We start from the raw sequence: 19,850 nt of genomic DNA, 5'->3' as shown, positions 1-19,850 counted from the left end.
TCATATTTGATAAATTTGTTTGATGCACTGCAGAAAAGTTGTCTAATACTTTTTTGTAGGTACCCATGAGCTCTACGTCAGAAAAAAGTTTCATTCAAATATGTTCACTATTGTAGGAGTTATGGTCGTTTGGAAATTGAACCATATTTATGGAGTTTTTCCCATTTTGCGAGGTCATGGATCCACTTATCGAGTATTTTGGCGATTTTTATATATTCTTCACCTAAATACGCGTTGTTTGCCTTTTGAAACATTGAAATCGTCCAATCCGTTCAAAAGTTATGACGTTTTAAACATACGCAAGAAATTTTAGTGTGACATTTCTGGCCTGAAATTATATTTTCGGTAAGGAATTTTTTTTCTCGAAAGTGGGTATGATTTCGGGGGTATGTCTATTCACCAAAAATTATTATAATTGACTTCAGCAACTAAAAAGAATTTTTTTAGAACGATTTGAATTTTTTTTTTCGTCGAAAAATTTCAGCATCTACTAGAATTTTTTTCTCGAAAATGCGTAGAATTTCGGGGCTATGTCTATTCACCAAAAATTTTTGTAATTGCCCTCCGCTACCGAGCATAATTTTTTCCAAAACGATTTGAAACTTTTCAATTTTCAGGGAAACAGACAGTTCTGGTCAGACATTATATTTCCAGTAATGAATTTTTTCCTTGAAAATGCATAGGAATTTGGAAGTATGTCTATTCACCTAAACTGATTGTAATTCACCCCCGCAACTGAAAATAATTTTTTCAGAACGATTTGAAACTTTTCAATTTCGACGAAAAATTGGTCCACATTCTTGAATTTTTTTCTAAAAAATGCGTAGGATTTCTGGGGTATGTATAATGACAAAAAATGATGGTAATTGACCCCCCTAGCTAAAAATAATTTTTTTAGCACGATTTGAAATTTTTTAATTTAATTGTTAATAACTTTTTAACGAAGCTTCAATCAACATATTGATATTCTTGATTTTCGTCTTATTTTGGCCTCTAAAATCTCCCATTAAAATTTGTCTCGAGGATTGCCGAACATCTTGTATAATTATTACGAAAAACTAATATTTTATAAAAATTTCGCCTACCGTATTATATTCTAACAGTTTTAATTGAAAAAGACTAAGAATAATATCGTTTCAACCGATGAGTTTGATGAATTTCCCGTAATAATTATTTTCCGCGTACGGAACTATAGAACTTTCGTTTAAACTTTTGACAAAATAATATATTTGTTTGATAATTAAACTTTATTTCGTGCAAAAAAAAAACAAAAGAAGGAAGGGGAAAAAAGCTTAACCTATCACAGCGCCACCTAACGACATTACTTAATAACAAAAAGAAAGGCGCGAAATTCAAACTGAATATTCTAACAATATTCATCTGAGTTAAGAAACATGTAAAAATTTATACTTATTTCTGTCATTGAAATGTTCGAATTCTATGTTCACCCATTGACGTAATATGGCGTATATAATTATTACAAAAAACTTATATTGTACAGAAATTTCGCCTACCATATTACATTCTAAATAGTTTTAATTGAAAAATACCTAGAATAATATCGTTTCAATAAGTTTTACGAATTTCCCGTAGTAATTATTTTTCGCGTACGGAACTATCCATAATTGCGACCAATTTTTTGCAACGTTGTCTTTCGTCGCCGAGGGAATTCTCATTGTGGAAGAGTACATAACAGGTATTTACGTCGTTCGTTCGAAAGGAGCCTCCTTCTATACGTTCTGACAAGCGGGAATGAGGTCGGTATCGGTAAAATAAATTGGAATCGTGAGCGGGGATCCGATGTTTCTTTCTAAATTTGTCGGAAGCCTTTGGCGACGATCCCAGCCGTCGATGAAATCACGAACATCGCGAACGGCGATAAATCAAACGTTCGCGGGACAACATAGAAGGACCTCATGAGCACGGCCCCAAGAATCATGACTAACGAGAAAACCAAAGTTCTAACCGTTCGAGCAGTACGGATCGATGGATCCTTCCGCGCGAACGTTTCAAGACGATGTCCGTTCGCGTCGATTCAGGTAACTGACGCTTCGTTTTTCTCTCGGCTACGCCCTCGCCCTTTCCCTGGTTTAATTAGAAAATGAATCGCGAAAAACAGCAAAACGAATAATTTTAAAGCACCCTTCCAGAGATACGACGGAAATAAACGAAAACGTTTACGAAACGAAGACTTGAGACGTGCTTTTACAATGGCTGAAATAGTTATACACCTCAGAGCGTAACTATAGTATTTAGACGTAAAAGAACGAACGTGACCTTGAATTTTAATTTTCTTTTATCGAGAATCAATTTGTTTTTAAATTTAAACAACTGCAAATTGTTGGGTTGTTGGGAAATGAAACTAAAATTCCCTGTTCTTTTTAGGGCACGCTCAGCGCCATCTGCTGAGTATGCAGGGGATAACACGCGCCAGATTCAAAAGCTGGAAATCGCGATTGAAACTCCAACGCAATTTCTTGCTGGTTAAGTATTATTAATATCGTGGTGGACTAATTTGTGCCTCATCCTGTACAGGTAACATAACTTCTTACTATAATAACTAAAAATATCAATTCTCAAAATGAAACGTTAATGAAAATAAATTTGAATAGGATTCATGAATTTTAAGGAGATTACGAAAGCAGATATTAAGACAAATTTTAAGTTATATTGTCTTGAATCGAAGTTTTGATCTCGTAAAGGATTTTAAAAATATTTCGAAGGGAATCGAGCGAAAAGAAACGGTTCCAGTAAGGTTGAATTCGAAGAGTGGCTCGCTTTATCCCTGTGTATTAATGGCGAGTCGAACGTGTTGTAAAGGTTTGTTCGTGCATGGAAATTGGACACAGGGTTTTGTCCCGTTACTTATACTTAATGGGGAACATCTTGGCAAACCTCGGAAGTATCGCTGGGCGATCGTAAAGGACTGCTCGCGACGCAATCCACTCGAGCCACGGAAATAAAATTAAGCGCAGCAGGTGCAGTCTAATAAAACTCGACGACGATCAGCAGGGCTCCGAGTGTAATGATCGATGACGTATACGGGTTACCATTAGGGACGCTATTTTTAACATTCGCTCGAAAGGAAAGTAATTCGAGCCTGGAGACCGAACGCGCTCCAAACGAACGCTATTTATTTAATCGGGAATGAAAGAAGACGCTCGAGGTACATTAGATGATTGAAAGAATTAATATAATACGGTGATTAATTGAACGAGTTTCTAACCGACATCTTACGACCTCCCACTTTATATATTTCTAATATACAAATTAGATCGCCCAATGTCTTCTCATTGATTATGACTATCCAAGAATATTGACAAAAAACTCCATTTTTTTAATCATTGGAGCATCCTCCTATTATCGTTGACCTCTTGTTTGCTTATAAAATTTTAAACGGTATAATTTTATGCCTATTTTATCGATCAACGGTAGCTCTTAGACATCGATCCTCTTACAAGAATTTCATAGAACACTTTATGACCGATATAACTCTCTAAATCGTGTGTCTTCATCAACGTTAATGATCTACAAGATTTATTTGATTTTTCTATTTTATTATGCATTTTGCATCGTTACGAGGTCTCTCGCGTTCAGCCTTATGACTCTACTTGTACCAAAGGCTGAAGAAAATAATAATAATATTACAGAACACTGGCTCAGCCTTGATCGTGCCAGAGTCAACAGAGTTCTCTGTAATATTCAAATCAGGTTGATTGTATCACCGCTCCGCGCGAAACAATCCGGTCTTATGTACTTGATTCTACTTACCCGGAAGTGGCATGTATGTCGACTTCCTGCCAGGAGGGTCTCCTGCGGCAGAACATCTGAGACGGTCGATCGGCGGATCCGGTGCTTCTCCGAAAAGAACCGACTCTGCGGGGCGAGGTGCTGCCCGACGAAGTTCCCGTGACGGGGTGCACCGTCAATCCTGGAGCGGAAGTGCACTCGAGAGTCCTTCTGCGCGTCGACAACGTGCGGCCATGGGAGGACGGCGTGACCGTTCCTGGCGGCGGCACTACCTGAAACAGAAAACGGACTCGGAGGTATCATAAACCGTAACGACAAACTGAAAAGATTCAACCATTATTCGCCATTGGGACTTCAAACGAAACAACGTCGTTGCTATTTAGTTGGATCTCGTAAACCAATGAATCGTCAATGAAATGCACTCGCTATTGTAGGAGTTATGAACGTTTGAAAATTGACCCTCTTAATAGGGGTGTTTCCTACTTCATGGAATTACGAAACAACTATTCCAACATTCGTAGAATTTCTGGATATTCTTTATCAAAGTTGTTTGCATTTTGAAACATTAAAATCCTCCGATACGTTCAAGAATTACGATTTTTTATACACACATTATATTTTCGCTAATGAATTTTTTCTCAGAAGTGGGTAGGATTTCGGACGAATGTTTTGTTCGCCCAAAACGATTGCAATTGCTCCCTGTGACTAAAAATAATTTTTCCAGAAGAATTTGAAATTTTTAATTTTGTTGAAAAATTTGTCCAACTTCCCTGAATTTTTTTCTCGAAAGTGCGTAAAATTTCGGGGGTATGTCTATTCACCAAAAACAATTGTAATTGCCCCTTGCAATCGAAAATAATTTTTTCAGAATGATTTGAAACTTTTCAATTTTCAAGGGAACAGACAGTTATGATCAGACATTATATTTCCATTGATGAATTTTTTTCTCGAAAATGCGTAGGATTTTGAGGGTGTGTCTATTCACAAAAAATGATTGTAATCGACCTCCGCAACTAAAAGTAATTTTTTTCAGAATGATTTGAAATTTTTTAATTTCGTCGAAAAATTTCACACCTTCTCGAATTTTTTTCTCGAAAATGCGGAGAATTTCGGGGGTATGTCTATTCACCAAAAATAATTGTAATTGCCCCCCTTAACTAAAAATAATTTTTTCAAAATGATTTGAAATTTTGCAATTTTCTCGAAAAGTTTCTCCACCTCCTGTCAATTTTTCTCAAAAATTCGTTTTTCATTTTTAATAAATTTGTATGACGCTCTACGGTAATGCTGTTTAATACTTCTTTGTAGGTATCAATGAGCTCTACTTCATGAATAAATATCAATAAAATACCTTCACTATTTTAGGAGACCATTAGAATCTACTGTTTCTTTCCTCGAATCCCGGAAGCTATACGAAGCGCCTGAATTCATATACAAGGTGGCTATGCATTAGTGTGTGTGTAAGTGGAGGGTCAGTTTCCTTCAGGCATCTGATAAGACTGCATTGCCTTTTCCAATTCCTCCTGTGGCGTCGCCTCCCATGCTCGCCACCAGAGGGGTGGCGCTCTCACAAGCGCTCTCACGACCCCTCGGTTGCTATACATACATTCCTCGACCAACTTCCCGATATCCCAGTCGTCTAAGGCCTGCTAGAAAGCCTTAGAGCCCACTAGCAGGCTCGGACTAAACGCGCCCCCTACTTTCCTTTTCTGGCCTCCTACGAGATTCTCGCGAGTTCCTAACCGCATCAAAGCAGCTCCACACTCCCACAGTCAGTTCACATGTACTTAAACAAACACTACAGCTGTTTCTCTATCGATACAAATTCAGCGAATAGTTTCTCAACTGACCACCATCCATGAGAAGCGTACGCTAAAATTACCTCCGAATTTTAGTAGTATCAAGGATCAAGTTCTATGAAGTATTAGATATTAAGTAGTATTGAACAGAAATAAGTAATGAAATGGGATTGGAAGGCTTGGTTGGAAGAAGGAGTATACAAAGAAGGTGATGGACGTCCATGCAACTGCAAAGGGAAAATTAAATAATATACATACCTATTATCTACTGGGGACTTTTAAAAACGATCAATAAAATCAATGAATAACCTTATCATTGAATAACCTGTATATTAGAATTTTTATTCAATTTTCCCCGTAACAGATTTTATTCTTTGAAGGAAGCTCTCGAGATCGGGCTAATTATTTGTCGGACATGTTCCCATCTCAAAGGATTAAGGTGAATCTTCGGCCCTCGGTTCTCCGGGCAACGATTTCCAAGATGGCGGATCGAGAGACGGCGGTAAACAGAGGAACGCTCGTGCGTTCAGTGAGCAGCAAGAGCTTTCCATTCTTTGCTTTTCTTTTGCTCTACGTAGAAGAGATTTGTGCCGCTCGCCACCGATATATTTGGATTTTACCATCCTTTTTGAAACCCTACTGTCTTACGGTCATTCTAAGCGATCGCGATAGTTATTTGAAAGATTTTATAACCTCCATGAAAATCCTCCATAATTCTAGTGGTCACGTTCGTACTTTCATAGCGTGCAGTGTTTTACAAATTTCAGCCAAAGGTTCACCAGTTAAAATTTTTTTCAGAGTCCTGAGTAAAATTCGATCATTACATATTGCGTTAATATTCGAATCAATGCACAAAACTAAACATAAAAAACGATTAAACGGTTATTGTTCGAGTTCGAATGATAAGTTAGATTTTTCAGCGAAATTGTGTAAAAAAATTCGAATTATTTGGCCTTCAGGTAAGCAAATGTTCTAACAAATATACGTTACTTCTACTACTTTTGGCCTTGAAATACCAACGTGAAAAAAGTTTTAATTTTGTTTAATTTATTATTTTTTAATTTAATTTAACAGTAAAATTTCACTTATTAGATTAGACAGCTATACAGATTACATTCGTAGATAAATGGAGAATGATCACGGAAACGATTAATCATTGGGTATAATTAAGACACGAAGATGATAGAAGAATCCTGTATTTTCCACACCTGGTCGTCGATCCCTCCACATACATCACATTTTTGACACAAATTATTCCCGCACTTAAGGGCTTAATGGACAGCATGGTTGACGAGTTTGCCAGAAAATTCAAGAAAAAATACATAAAACCTTTCTTTTCACCTTGATATTTCACGCGTCTTTTATTTCATCCTTCTTCCACTGCTACAAGTTTCTACGGTGCTTGTTATTTTCTACTTTTATATAAGTGATACCGCCATTTCATAGTTACAAGCTGGTTATTATAATTTCCTACCATTGTAAATTTCTTTAAGAACCCACGAGTTCTAGATATTACAAGAGCACATTTCTCAGGAATGAATACGTATTTGATTGAGAGGCGTGCCACGAAGACCTCGTGTTTGAATAATTTACGAAGTACTGCCCATAGCTAAAAAGAGGACGAGCAAGAAAAATATAAGCACGATTGGTCATAAAAAAACGTTAATCGTTGGACTCTTAAAAGGGAAAGAAGTCCAATAATCCAGAGTTGCTTTAAAAGTTTCAACTTTCTACATTCACGATCCTAAGTTGAATTTTCTTGAAGATACTTTTACACTGGGAATCGAACGATAAAGCAGAGACGATTTTACTCTAACAATAAGTAATTTTGTCAAATTCAAATAGCCCCCGATAGTTTGAAGAAACTGTATTTAAATTCGTTTGCAATACAAAATTTATTTAGAATTAAATATTTTTGATCAGAATATTTAATAAAAATTACAAAACTATAGTTACATCATTACATGTATATATACACAGTATTCAATTATGCATTATAATTGTTTCTCGATGTAACAGTTAATAAAATTTGTAATAACATAGAAAACAAACAAAACTTGTCAGTTCGGGGGATTTCTGAAATTTGAAATAAATAATCCACACTGCCTGACGAAACGAAATTCTCTTGACTATTTCTATTACTATATAATAAAACTGAAACTTGTCAGAAATAAAATACAACAATCTCCAGGCTTATTAAACAATTCGATATTGTCAACGGTCAAAAGAGCGGGAAAATCTATTGGCTTTAAACTTGATTTTACAACTGCTTAAGGTAATTTGGATTATTCATTTGTACGCCTAATAAATGATAGAGTTGTTCGAAGTACTCACCTTGGGGTAACCATGAGGGGTCGATTGTTGCGCGTTGGAGTTCGCGTTGGTCGTCGCGGTTACGCTTCCGGTGGAGCTGCTTCTTCCGGTCGTGCTCGAGGCCGAGTCCTCCCGGCTGAACGAGAACCTCTTCGGGCTCAGGCTGAGGCTAGCGACGCTGTCGCTCACGTACTGTTGTAGCGAATTGAAGAAACTCATTTTCGTTGCGTTTCGCCTGGTATGATCTAAACGTTATTCTCACGATCGAGAACAATTGTCATCGTATTTATTTTCTGGACAGTTTCGAGGCTCCCGGTTCGCATGAAATTCACACGCAACGATCACGAAGTAACGCGTTGGATTGGTACGGCGATACGGGCAGGAAATCACCTCGACCTCGAGAACTTTCACGGTTCTTTGCGTCACGGTATCGATTCTGCCCCAGAGCCATTTGCAATTTGGTTACTTTCTTCCTGGCGATCGTTGCGGTCCCTCGTGGAACTTAAGTCATCGTCCGTCGGCTGTCCCCTTAAGCCCTCTACGCTATCAAGGAACGGGAATCGTTTTCGCGTTACATCAGCATCATCTGCGAAAGAAGAAAACTTTGTTAGAGGAACATGATGGATCGATTATGGGCGCTGCTGTTTCAAAGGTTCTTAACCTTTACCAGCCCCTGGGACAGTTTGGAACCTAACACTACGACTACTTGGCCTCACGATACGTTCCTTGTTATAAGAAAAAAAGATTCGAAACAGAGCAGAATTCTAATTTCAATTCGATTTTAATATATACAATTGGTCTTCGCGTCCCAGGCTTTATTATCATTATTATTCATTTATTAACGGGAATAAACCCTTTAGTACGAAATATGTAATATGGAAGAAGCTACAAATGTGGATTTTACATAGTTTGTCAGTTAGTTTGTTAGTTAGTTAGTTAGTTAGTTAGTTTGTTAGTTAGTTAGATAGTTACTTTGTCAGTTAGTTAGTTAGTTTGCAGTTAGTTTGTTAGTTTGTCAGTTAATTAGTTAGTTTTTTAGTTAGTTAGTTAGTTAGTTAGTTAGTTTGCAGTTAGTTTGTTAGTTCGTTTGCAGTTAGTTTGTTAGTTTGTCAGTTAATTAGTTAGTTTTTTAGTTAGTTAGTTAGTTAGTTTGTTAGTTAGTTAGTTAGTTAGTTAGTTAGTTTGCAGTTAGTTTGTTAGTTAGTTAGTTAGTTAGATAGTTACTTTGTCAGTTAGTTAGTTAGTTTACAGTTAGTTTGTTAGTTTGTCAGTTAATTAGTTAGTTTTTTAGTTAGTTAGTTCGTTAGCTAGTTAGTTAGTTAGTTAGTTAGTCAGTTATCGTTTATAAAATTTCAACGAAAAAAATTCTCTCTAATGTTCGAAACAGTTACTTTATCCAGATTGATGTAGTTTGAACGTATCAAGTATTGATTACGTTTGATACCGTCTTACATAGCTTCTTCAAGGTGCTTCTTTGTATCACGAATTTCGATTTGTCGAACGTTCCCACATCCGTTCGAGCGTGAAAAACGTCGAAGGTGTCGAAGCGGAGTAAAATGAGCCAACTCTGTCGCGGGCAAACGTAGGGGTTGTGAAACGAGTGTTCGAGGGTGGTTAAGCCACGCTTTCGGAAGCATCCACGAATAAGGGCTATCCATTACGTTGTAACCTTCGATTGAATCGACAGTGAAACCCTTGAAAGTATTTTTGCTTTTAGAGGGGCTCGAAGAAAGAAGTTGTACCGTGCTTCATTGCGGTTTGGCAAAGTGTGTCGTTACAACGATGGCGAAACGAGCGACGATTGATGTTAATGTTGTCTGACGCAGTTAGTAGTTAGTTAGAGAACATTAACATTTACTATAAACGTTCAAACGATTAAAAGTCTTTCTTTTTCTCCGATCGATCGTCAAAAGAGCTCAAATGTGCATTACTCGAACATCGAATAACAAAAATGTGATTATTGGGGGAAACGAGTCTCCTGGCCTGTTCTTAAAGTATGCATTTGATAAAAAGTATTGGTACAATATTATTAATGTTGACACAAGTTGCGTTTGTTAATGTTAAAAGAATGTAAACGAATTAAAACGGTCACAGTTTATAATTGCGTCGATCAGTCGAACGGATAATTAGGAACCTATTATCGACGTTAAATCTGACGATTAAGTTTTCGCAAAAATTTAGCCCCCCGGAGCATTTGATTTCCGGGACATTCTCGTGCTTGATTAAAACGAAGCAGTATTTAATATAGACCCTGATCGATAAATAAGTATATTGCGCTGGAATGTGTATTATCTGGAGTCTGATCAAACCAATGCAAGTGAAATACGTTTAATCAGCTGCGCGATAGAGAACTGCAGTTCCGTAATAATTGCAAGAATTTATTGATCCGAGCGTCGACACGCGTGCAGTTAGTGTTTCGCCGATCATATTCTCCGTCGGAGCTGAACGCAAATTACCCGAGTCGTCTTCGTTTCGAACAACTTTCTTATCGAAACGCAACACTCGATATCCAGAACGTGACAAACTGTTGGTTTTTCTTTTTGATTTGTATTCCGTCGCGTTTGTGGCGCGAAACGACCAACCAAATATCGAAGGTTCGCCATTATTTACGGAAGAAAAATACGATCGGGGCGTTTCGCCATCGAACGTTCTAATTGAAAGCTGACAAATGGAATCGGTTTAAAATATTGCAAAATAAAATGTACAACCAGCGCTCAAATTCTTCAAAATAGAACGCGTAATTGTTTTCACTTACCGAAACATTTCAGTAACACGTTCGCGTTATTCTTCGCTAGAAAATATTAACAATGTATAAAACGTAACTGTTCAACGTTTCGAGACTTGAAAAATAGACGAAGCTCGAAATGTATGCAAAACGAAGCGGGTAACTGATGCGCTAAATCTTCAAAATAAAATTGATGAATCCAGACGGTGAAGAGTGATTCGCTTTACTTAGTCTCCAGACAAGTTTCCATCGGATTATTACTTCTCCGAGAGTTTGCAAAACCATCACTCTGGAAAGTAGTTGAGAAATGTTGACACAGTCGGACGGTGTTCGAAGGAATTCTTACTTGATTCGAAGAATTTTTGTAAAAGAGGGGAAATTAGTAGACGGACGGGAAATTATTGCAGAAAATGAGGGAAAATAGATTTGTGATTAATGTTTGTAAATAATTGGTTTGTTACAACCTTTTAGAAAAGAGAAATATACTGGATATTTTTAACAATATCCAGTTGGCATTTGAAACTATAGGAAAAGATTATATTGAAAATTTAATAAATATTAGGACAAAATATTAATTCTTCTATATTATATATATTATAAGATATCCACTTTTGTCACTTAACAATTCTGTGCATTGGTCATTACATGCAATTTACTTCTATAGAAACGAAAATATTTCTTTCAATTTTTTATTATACAGAGTGTTTACACCTGAGAAAAATTTTAATGGGAGATTCTAGAGGCCAAAATAGGACGAAAATCAAGAATACCAATTTGTTGATGGAGGCTTCGTTAAAAAGTTATTAACGTTTAAAGTTCCGCCTGTATTGAATTTTTTTCTCGAAAATGCGAAGGATTTCGGGGGTATGTCTATTTACAAAAAATGATCGTAATTGACCCCTGCATCCGAAAATAATTTTTTTAGAACGATTTGAAAAATTTTTTTTTCGCCGAAAATTTCACACCTTCTTGAATTTTTGTCTCGAAAGTGGGTAGGATTTCGGTGGTATGTCTAATGATAAAAAATGATTGTAATTGTCCCCCGCTACCGAACATAATTTTTTCCAGAACAATTTGAAACTTTTCAATTTTCAGGGGAACAGTCGGTTATGGGTCAGACATTCATTTCCAGTAATGAATTTTTTTCTCGAAACTGCATAGGAATTCGGGAGTATGTGTATTCACCAACAATAATTGTAATTGACCCTCGCATTCGAAAATAATTTTTTTAGAACGATTTGAAAAATTTTTTTTTTTTACGAAAAATTTCACACCTTCTCGAATTTTTTTCTCGAAAATGCATAGAATTTCGGGGGTATGTCTATTCACCAAAATGATTGTAATTGCCCCCCGCTACCGAACATAATTTTTGTCAGAATGATTTGAAATTTTTTAATTTTATTTTATTATGATATTCTTGATTTTCGCCTTATTTTTAACTCATAATAAATAAAGTTCACTTATATAGCAATAGTACTATTTTGATTAATATCCATTTATAGCTATTTCCACTACCTGCCCGCTTAATTTTGTCCCCGACTATACAGGGTGTTCACGTTATTATTAGCCAGCGATTTTATCGAGAACTATTCTAATTAGAAGAAAATAAGAGGGAACAACATTGCTCAGTTTCTTATAACCAATAGGACAGTTTATATCAATTTACATTATTTTTCGAGAAACGAAGGCTGGAGGAGGTAAAGCATCTCATTTATTTATGGAACGACCTAATAGTTTTAGATAATTTATACTGAAAGATATTTTGATTAAAACGTTAATATATTTCAGTAAATGGAACCTGATTTCGTTTCGAATATCTGAGTCATTAATTGTCCATTTCGTTTAATACTTATGCTCTCCACCATAATTGATTCAGAAACATTTAAAACGTTACGCCAATCCTACAATCATTATTATTTGAAATATTTAGTATCGGTGCATGTCACGGTTGAAATATTTCGTGTATTATAGAAGCTACAAAACATAAATTCAGAATTTGAAGTTTCACTATATTTTTATTTATCAAGATTTTGACTTCTAGTCCATAAAGCATCTTTTTTTATAAAAAAAAAAACCCCCATTAAACAAGAAGCTACAACAACCACAATTTTTAATATTTTTGGATAAAACCAATACTCATATCAAAATGACGTACCTGTCGATAAATAAAAAAAATCACAAAACGAATGGAAAAAATGGCAGTCTTTGCATATCCCTTTAAATCGCGGTAAATTACATCCTCTTTGTTAAAAATAATATAAATAGTCGACGATACGATGCTTCGTGATAATTACTCCACCGTTTAAACCCCTAGACTTTCCAAACGGTCGATACGGTTCTACAAAATCTCGAAGCCGGTTGGCTGGTTTCGCGATTTCGATGTAACCGTGATAATTAGCATCCGGTGTTTCCCCCAGGCCTGCATACTTTGCTTGCCTTCGTACCCCCTTGCAACCCCCTTTCCATTGTCTCATTTTCCTCGGCGGGCCCTGTTACCATCCGTTAATCCCTCTTTACTCGACGACAGTTTTGTAAACAACCTAGCCGCGAAACTCACGTAACAATTTCACAACTACGCCTCACCTAAATCCACGATCGTGTCACGATCTATCCTCGTGGCACGTCGCAACCGTGACGACGCTCTACGACCGCGATTAATTAACCGTTTAACCGATACTGCTTCAAGATCGACGACACTGTTACAGCTTCCCGGGCGATATTGGTTTCCTGGTGTTTTCCAGCACCGATAAATAGGAATCTCCGTCGATTGTCGTTCAAATCAAATACAAGGACCCATTGAACCGTGATGGATTTTTCCTGTTCTACTCATCTTATAAGGGGAGAGCAAGACCTTCGTTTTACCGATTTCCTTTAAACCTTTGCTACACTTGTAGATTTGGTTATCCGGTTTAAGAATTATAGGGGCAGATACTCAATAATTTTTTAAACATCAATGATTAAAACTTCATTATTATCTATAAATACAATTTTAATTTATCAAATTGCAATTACAACCATGGTATCAATATGAAATTTTTATATTTTTATATATGTTATTTAGTAATACAAAGACACTTAATTGAAAGACAATTAGGCATTTTTATGTGTGAATTTTATTATTCTTTATCTATATATTAACAGAAAAAAACCTTCCGTAGTCGTCGAGAATCGAACTCGGACCAACCGGGTAAAATTCTTTTACTTTACTATCACCCCCATAGTGACGCTTAACACTTCACAGATTAAAATTATATTTCTAGATAATAATGAAATTGTAATTATTAATATTTAAAAAATGATTGAGTACCTACCCTTAGATATAATGTTATACAAACTAAATCTACAAGTATACAAAATTTTAACAATATCAGTAACCCGAAGGCCTTGCCCTCTCCTTGTTAGATTTTGCCCTATTTGGTACTGTGAACTGAAGAAAATAAATATTTCGATATGCATATTTTAAAATTTTTTAGATTGCTGGGTATACAGGGTGTTCGGTCACCCCTCGAAAAAATTTTAATGGGAGATTTTAGGAGCCAAAATAAGACGAAAATCAAGAATACCAATTTGTTGATGGAGGCTTCGTTAAAAAGTTATTAACAATTAAATTAAAAAATTTCAAATCGTGTTAAAAAAATTATTTTCAGTTACGGGGGTCAATTACAATCAGTTTTGGTGAATACACATACCCTCGAAATCCTACCCACTTTCTAGAAAAAAATTCAGGAATGTGTGAAATTTTTCGACGGAAAAAAAAAATTTCAAATCGTTCTGAAAAAATTATTTTCAGTTGCGGGGTTCAATTACAATCAGTTTTGGTGAATAGACATACCCCCGAAATCCTACCCACTTTCTAGAAAAAAATTCAGGAATGTGTGAAATTTTTCGACGGAAAAAAAAATTTCAACTTGTACAAAAATTGTTATCCATTTTTCATTTTTTATATAAAAAACAAAATTATTTTTATTTTAAGCGTCCATCTGTCGTTCGTAGTTCGGCGCGGGGACGAATGGTTGTCAGCGCCATGGAAGAAAGTTTAACGAGTTTCGTTACAATCTATAAAGTATGGTAATGAGCAGAAGAAAAAAACGTGTCGCTTCGGTTTTCATTAACGGGGACGCGAAGAGTATTCCACGGGGGCCGAGAAACTTCGAACGAGTGACGGTTGGAACCGAAACGAACGACGGAATGTAATTTGTTTATCATCGACTTCGGGACGCTCGAATCCTGGTCGAGCTTTAACAGGTCTAACTTCATTAAAACTTTCCCTGGTGACTTCCATGTACCATTAAGTCGTGTTAATAAACATTTGTCGAAGGTTTGGATTACGGGAAACGTGCTGGAACACAGCGAACAGAGTTTTCTACTCGTACCACGGATTTCTATTCTATGGAAATAACTCCTTGGCCCTCATTAAAGGACACCCTGTATAATTCAGTCAAATTTTATTATTTTGTAGATCAATTTTTCTTGTCGTCCTCATTGATAACCCCGGGCAACAAAATTAATGGAACAATGACATTATTTATTAATGGAGAAATTATTTATTCCCATATTATGACGATATTTCGATTTGCTTTATAAAGAACTATATTGAATACAGGTTAAGGATTTAAACTGTTGAAGATGAAGCTTTAGGTTTACGACTCAAGTCTATGTCTAATGGCGGCATCTACGCATACGTTACGTAACCTGTTAAAATTCATTCGTGCAGTGGAAAACGTGCTGTACACTTCCCCTCGTTTTTGTCTTTATTTCAATACAAATGTAAACCAAAATTGTTCAAAAATGTGTGAGGTTAAGGATTTAAACTGTTGAAGATGAAGCTTTAGGTTTACGACTCGCGTCTATGTCTGATGGCGCCACCTACGCATACGGTACATAACCTGTTAAAATTCATTCGTGCAGTGGAAAACGTGCTGTACACTTTCCCTCGTTTTTGTCTTTAGATTTAAACGCTTATTTCTGTATTCCACTCTACCGAACCATTTCTTTCCAAAAGAAACGTATAACTAAAAATAAATAACAAGACACAAAATATTCGAATATTTTGTGTCTTATTATTTCCTTTAATTATACGTTTCTTTTGGAAAGAAGTTATGTAACGTATGGGTAGGTTAGACATAGACGCGAGTCGTAAACCTAACCTCACAAATTTTTGAACAACTTAAGTTTACATTTGTATCAAACTATGTTCAACATTAATCTTGTTGCTCTGGGTTATCAACGAGGACGACAAGAAAAATTAATTTTCAAAATAATAAAAATTGACTGAATTATATAGGGTGTCCTTTAACGTCGTGTCAATTTCGATTCGATAAATTCGTTCGAAATCACGGTGTTTTCTCGACAAAATTCCCGCGAACAATAAAAAAGGCTAACAAAATTTAATCGCGATACCGCAGCGAACAAGGCGAATAAGATTCTAGCGGAATAATTGCTTTCAAGAGAGTTTCAGAAAGTTATCGATGAAAGTAGCATTTCACCGGCACCCATCCTTTCCGATTCCCATCGTTCCTTCCTTCTGGCGATATCCCGGAGCAATAATTGCACCGAGGAGCTCTTTTCCTGAAACGAGCGTATCCTACCGTGAATTTTACAAATGTATCACACAACCGGGAATGCAACAGAAAAGGAACGGGAAGCGATTTCAGGTGTAAATTGAAAGCTACTTTCTTGAAAATCTCGTTTCACATAGTGCACTTTCGTCATTGTAACGCGAATCGAGGATAATTTGTAACTTCGTTATATCTATTGGATCCGAGTATATACAGGTTAAATTTTAGGTCGAGCAATTATTCATTGCTTGATGGATCCCGATGGATTATATCAATATCAAATTTTAGACATAAACCAGCAATAACCACAACCACCGAACTAAACCCACATGGATCAATGGTTCATCTATGATGTAATTATTTTGTCTAATTTAAGAGTATACATACGTGTTTAGAAATACGATAGACCAAAATTGTGTAACCATAACCTCATTTGTTTTCTATTAATTTAAACAATGTACGGATTACTCTTTAAGATAGTAATATTCATAGATATTTTTTAAACAACGTTTAATGATATTTAAAAGGTTAGAATTCTCTCATGTTACTGTTCTACAATGAAACGCTATGTTTTGTACCATTAAAAATATTCGACTATGTCCTTTTAAAGATCCAACCCATACTTTGTATTAAACTGGCAAACGGTATCACTTTTCCTTTGTTTCTAGTTCTATTTAGTTCGTCATAACAAATTGATACGGTTATCTCAAAACAATCGAGGAAAATCATTATTAATTAATTTCTGCAATTATTAATTCTACTGTTTTGTTTATATTATAAAAGTAAGAACTCTTCTTATTGAAAAATGCCACAGCGTGCACAATACTGGTAAAGAGTGGAATCTCATTTTAATTTATTAATTTTCAATCTTAAAGTATTTTGATTTTCAAAAATCGTATTAATAATATACATATGTGTGCTCATACATGGGAATAAAAAAAAATTTCTTTTTTTTCAATAATTAAAATAGGATCAGGAGGTCTTAAAACGTGTATTTCCGTAAAATAAATTTTACAAAATTTTTTTTTCCTTATGTGCGCCTACATAGGTTGGAAAGTAAAAATGCCTGGGCAGTCGAGAATCTCGGCTCGAGAATCCAAATCGTGTGCCATTGACGGGAGGTCGGATTTCAGTTGTTAAGAGCGAGAAGGCAAATGTGAGCCTTTCTCTCTCGACTCCCACGGGGCGGTCCGAAATTACTTCGGGCAGCTTCGGAGAATCGAGAAAGAGGGCATGCGTCAGTTTGCCTTTGTCGTCTTTCCGAAACTCCACGAGCTCACGTACGCGTATCTGGCATGTGTGCGTGTGCACCCGACGCTGCTTTTCTGGCATCACTCGCTCGCGGTTAGAGTGAGACTGGGAAGATGGCCGCCAACTTGGCCACCACGAGACACCAATCGTCAGGCCCATGGTCGATGCGCGCGCATGTCAATCATGAGTAGATGCCCAATTTCGGTGTTGAGCGCATCCTTCTTTGAGTTGATTTCTCTATATATTAACACTAGATTTACGGAAGCCGTCAATTTGACGGACGTTTGATTCCATATTTAAAATTATAGAACGTGTAAATATTATTTTTTAACAACTTATGTTGAATTTGATTGATGCAATGGCATGAATACATATTCTAATTAAAAGAAAAATCGTATTGTAAGGTAATCGTCAACATGAAAGGTATCAATAAATATACGTGCGATCAATGCCCGTAAATCTAGTGTTAATATTCGTCGTACTATTTCTCTTTGTATGTTTTATTTATATTTTGACTCGTTCAAACAATTTCTTTTTCTGTCAAACCTCCTGAGGAAACCAACAAACATTATCTTGCTCTTGCACTTATTATGTGGATACATTATATGGAAAAGATACTGAATGTTTTCATATATTCATATATGTACATATATTTTCATATATATTCAAAGTTATAACTTCATTAGTTTTTCGAATTTCAATTTAATAGTTGGTAGATATATTTTCGAGACTGCATACTAAAAAAGAAACGCAAAAAAATTTCGATTTTTTTAATCCCACAAAGTAGAGTGGTCCCTTAAACGATCGATTTCTGTTCAAATTGACTTTGCCATATTATTTCACTCTGTAAATATATTTTATTCGCATATTGACTCGTTCAAACATACATCGTTTGGTTTTATTCGAGTATTCTAAATATCGTATTTTGCACGATGGGCAAACATTTCGAAGAAAAATATTATTTGATCGAAAACAACAAATATTAACATTTTGAAAATTCTCTTTTTGCTTTTTGTTTGCTCTCGTTGAGCTACTTCCAAATCGACGAAGCTAGCTAAAAACATCATACTCATGGTTCGTCGATATTCATGCTTCAGAAACTCCAATTTTTATTTCCCTCTTTTTACGATTAACAAAGGAATCTTGTAATGACGGACTAAAAGCGATCGAGTCTGCGAGGACAGCTTTGTTCGCTCAAAGTTTTCGATGGAATTTGTAGTTACTGGTACAATTAATTGGCACAAGATTGAAGACGTAATTAACCGAGTGGATTGAAGTGTATTTAGGTCGGATTTAGTATGCAACTAGTCGTCGTGTTGATTAAAGTGCAGCTAATTCTGAGCTTTTTGGAAATCAGCACATCGATGCACCAGAATTTTTCGATTTCACATAACGAATAATAACTGCCACTATCTCTGATTATGGGACAAATTCTGTTTTGTAGGACACGTACAATTTTTTGATTATAACGAAACATTTTTACCTGCAGATATTAATTTTTCTGGGTTCTTGACATAACATAAATAAAAATTTTAATGGAAGATTCCAGAGGCCAAAATAAGACGAAAATCAAGGATATCAATTTCTTGATTGAGTTATAACAAAATTAAATTAAAACATTTTAAAGTACTCTGAAAAAATTATTTTCGGTTGCGGGGGTCAATTACAACCATTTTTGGTGAACAGATACACCCCCGAAATCCTACGCACTTTCGAGAAAAAAATTCGACTAGATGGAGAAATTCGACAAACTTAAAAAATTTCAAATCGTTTTGGAAAAATTATTTTCGGTTGTGGGGATCAATTACAATCATTTTTGGTTAATAGACATAACCCCGAATTCCTACGTATTTTCGAGAAAAAAATTCTTTACCGAAAATGTACCGTGTGGCTAGAAATGTTTCTTACAGAAATGTCTGTGAAGAAACTTTATACGTTAATAACTGTTTAATAAAGTCTCAATCAACAAATAGGTATTCTTGGTTTTTGTCTTATTTTATCCATTAAAGTCTGCCATTAAAAGTTTTCTCAGGGGTGGCCGAACACCCTGTATAATTTTGAAAATTTTCCATTAATTTCATCATCATTCTGATAAGAGATATTTAAATTATCCTTTAATTTGTTTTATGAACAATAATAATAAATTCGATCAAATAACAGATTAACCAGTTTCGAACGAACCCCCAAGCTGTTATTAAAGCATAACCTGACTACTTTGATCAGCGCGTTATTTATAATTTCCCTCAGCTTTTCGAAATGTTACGAAATTGATTTTCGTCCTGTTATTTGGACAGCATTAAGACCCCTATGAATTCACCGCGTCCAAACGAGATCCTCGAGTTCCTCGTTTAAACAGCTAATAAGAACTGGGTCGTCGTCAACTTCCCAAACGCGAAAAACTTCATCCACGAAATCGTCCCTCCTCGACCTTCTTTCCCTCGTCCTGGGGCAGGA

At 35.8% G+C, this 19,850-nt stretch overlaps 1 protein-coding gene across 3 annotated transcripts in view; it reads right to left on the bottom strand.

Moving 5' to 3' along the window:
- LOC122397522 (BAI1-associated protein 3) overlaps window positions 1-19,850 on the bottom strand; it is a 182,780-nt gene that overhangs the window by 102,330 nt on the left and 60,600 nt on the right. For all 3 annotated transcript variants that reach the window (XM_043396735.1, XM_043396736.1, XM_043396737.1), the window contains exons 2-3: window positions 7,884-8,448; window positions 3,772-4,022 (exon numbers count right to left, since the gene is read on the bottom strand). In XM_043396735.1, the coding sequence (XP_043252670.1) occupies window positions 3,772-4,022; window positions 7,884-8,081 (449 nt within the window). In that variant the 5' untranslated portion in view covers window positions 8,082-8,448. The remainder of the gene's footprint in view (window positions 1-3,771; window positions 4,023-7,883; window positions 8,449-19,850) is intronic.

The sequence above is a fragment of the Colletes gigas genome, unplaced genomic scaffold, assembly GCF_013123115.1.
Source record: "Colletes gigas isolate AHSC1104 unplaced genomic scaffold, ASM1312311v1 Colletes_gigas_Sc00009, whole genome shotgun sequence".
NCBI lineage: Eukaryota > Metazoa > Arthropoda > Insecta > Hymenoptera > Colletidae > Colletes > Colletes gigas.
Note: the sequence above shows the minus strand (reverse complement) of the source record. Positions and strands in the feature narration are given on the sequence as shown.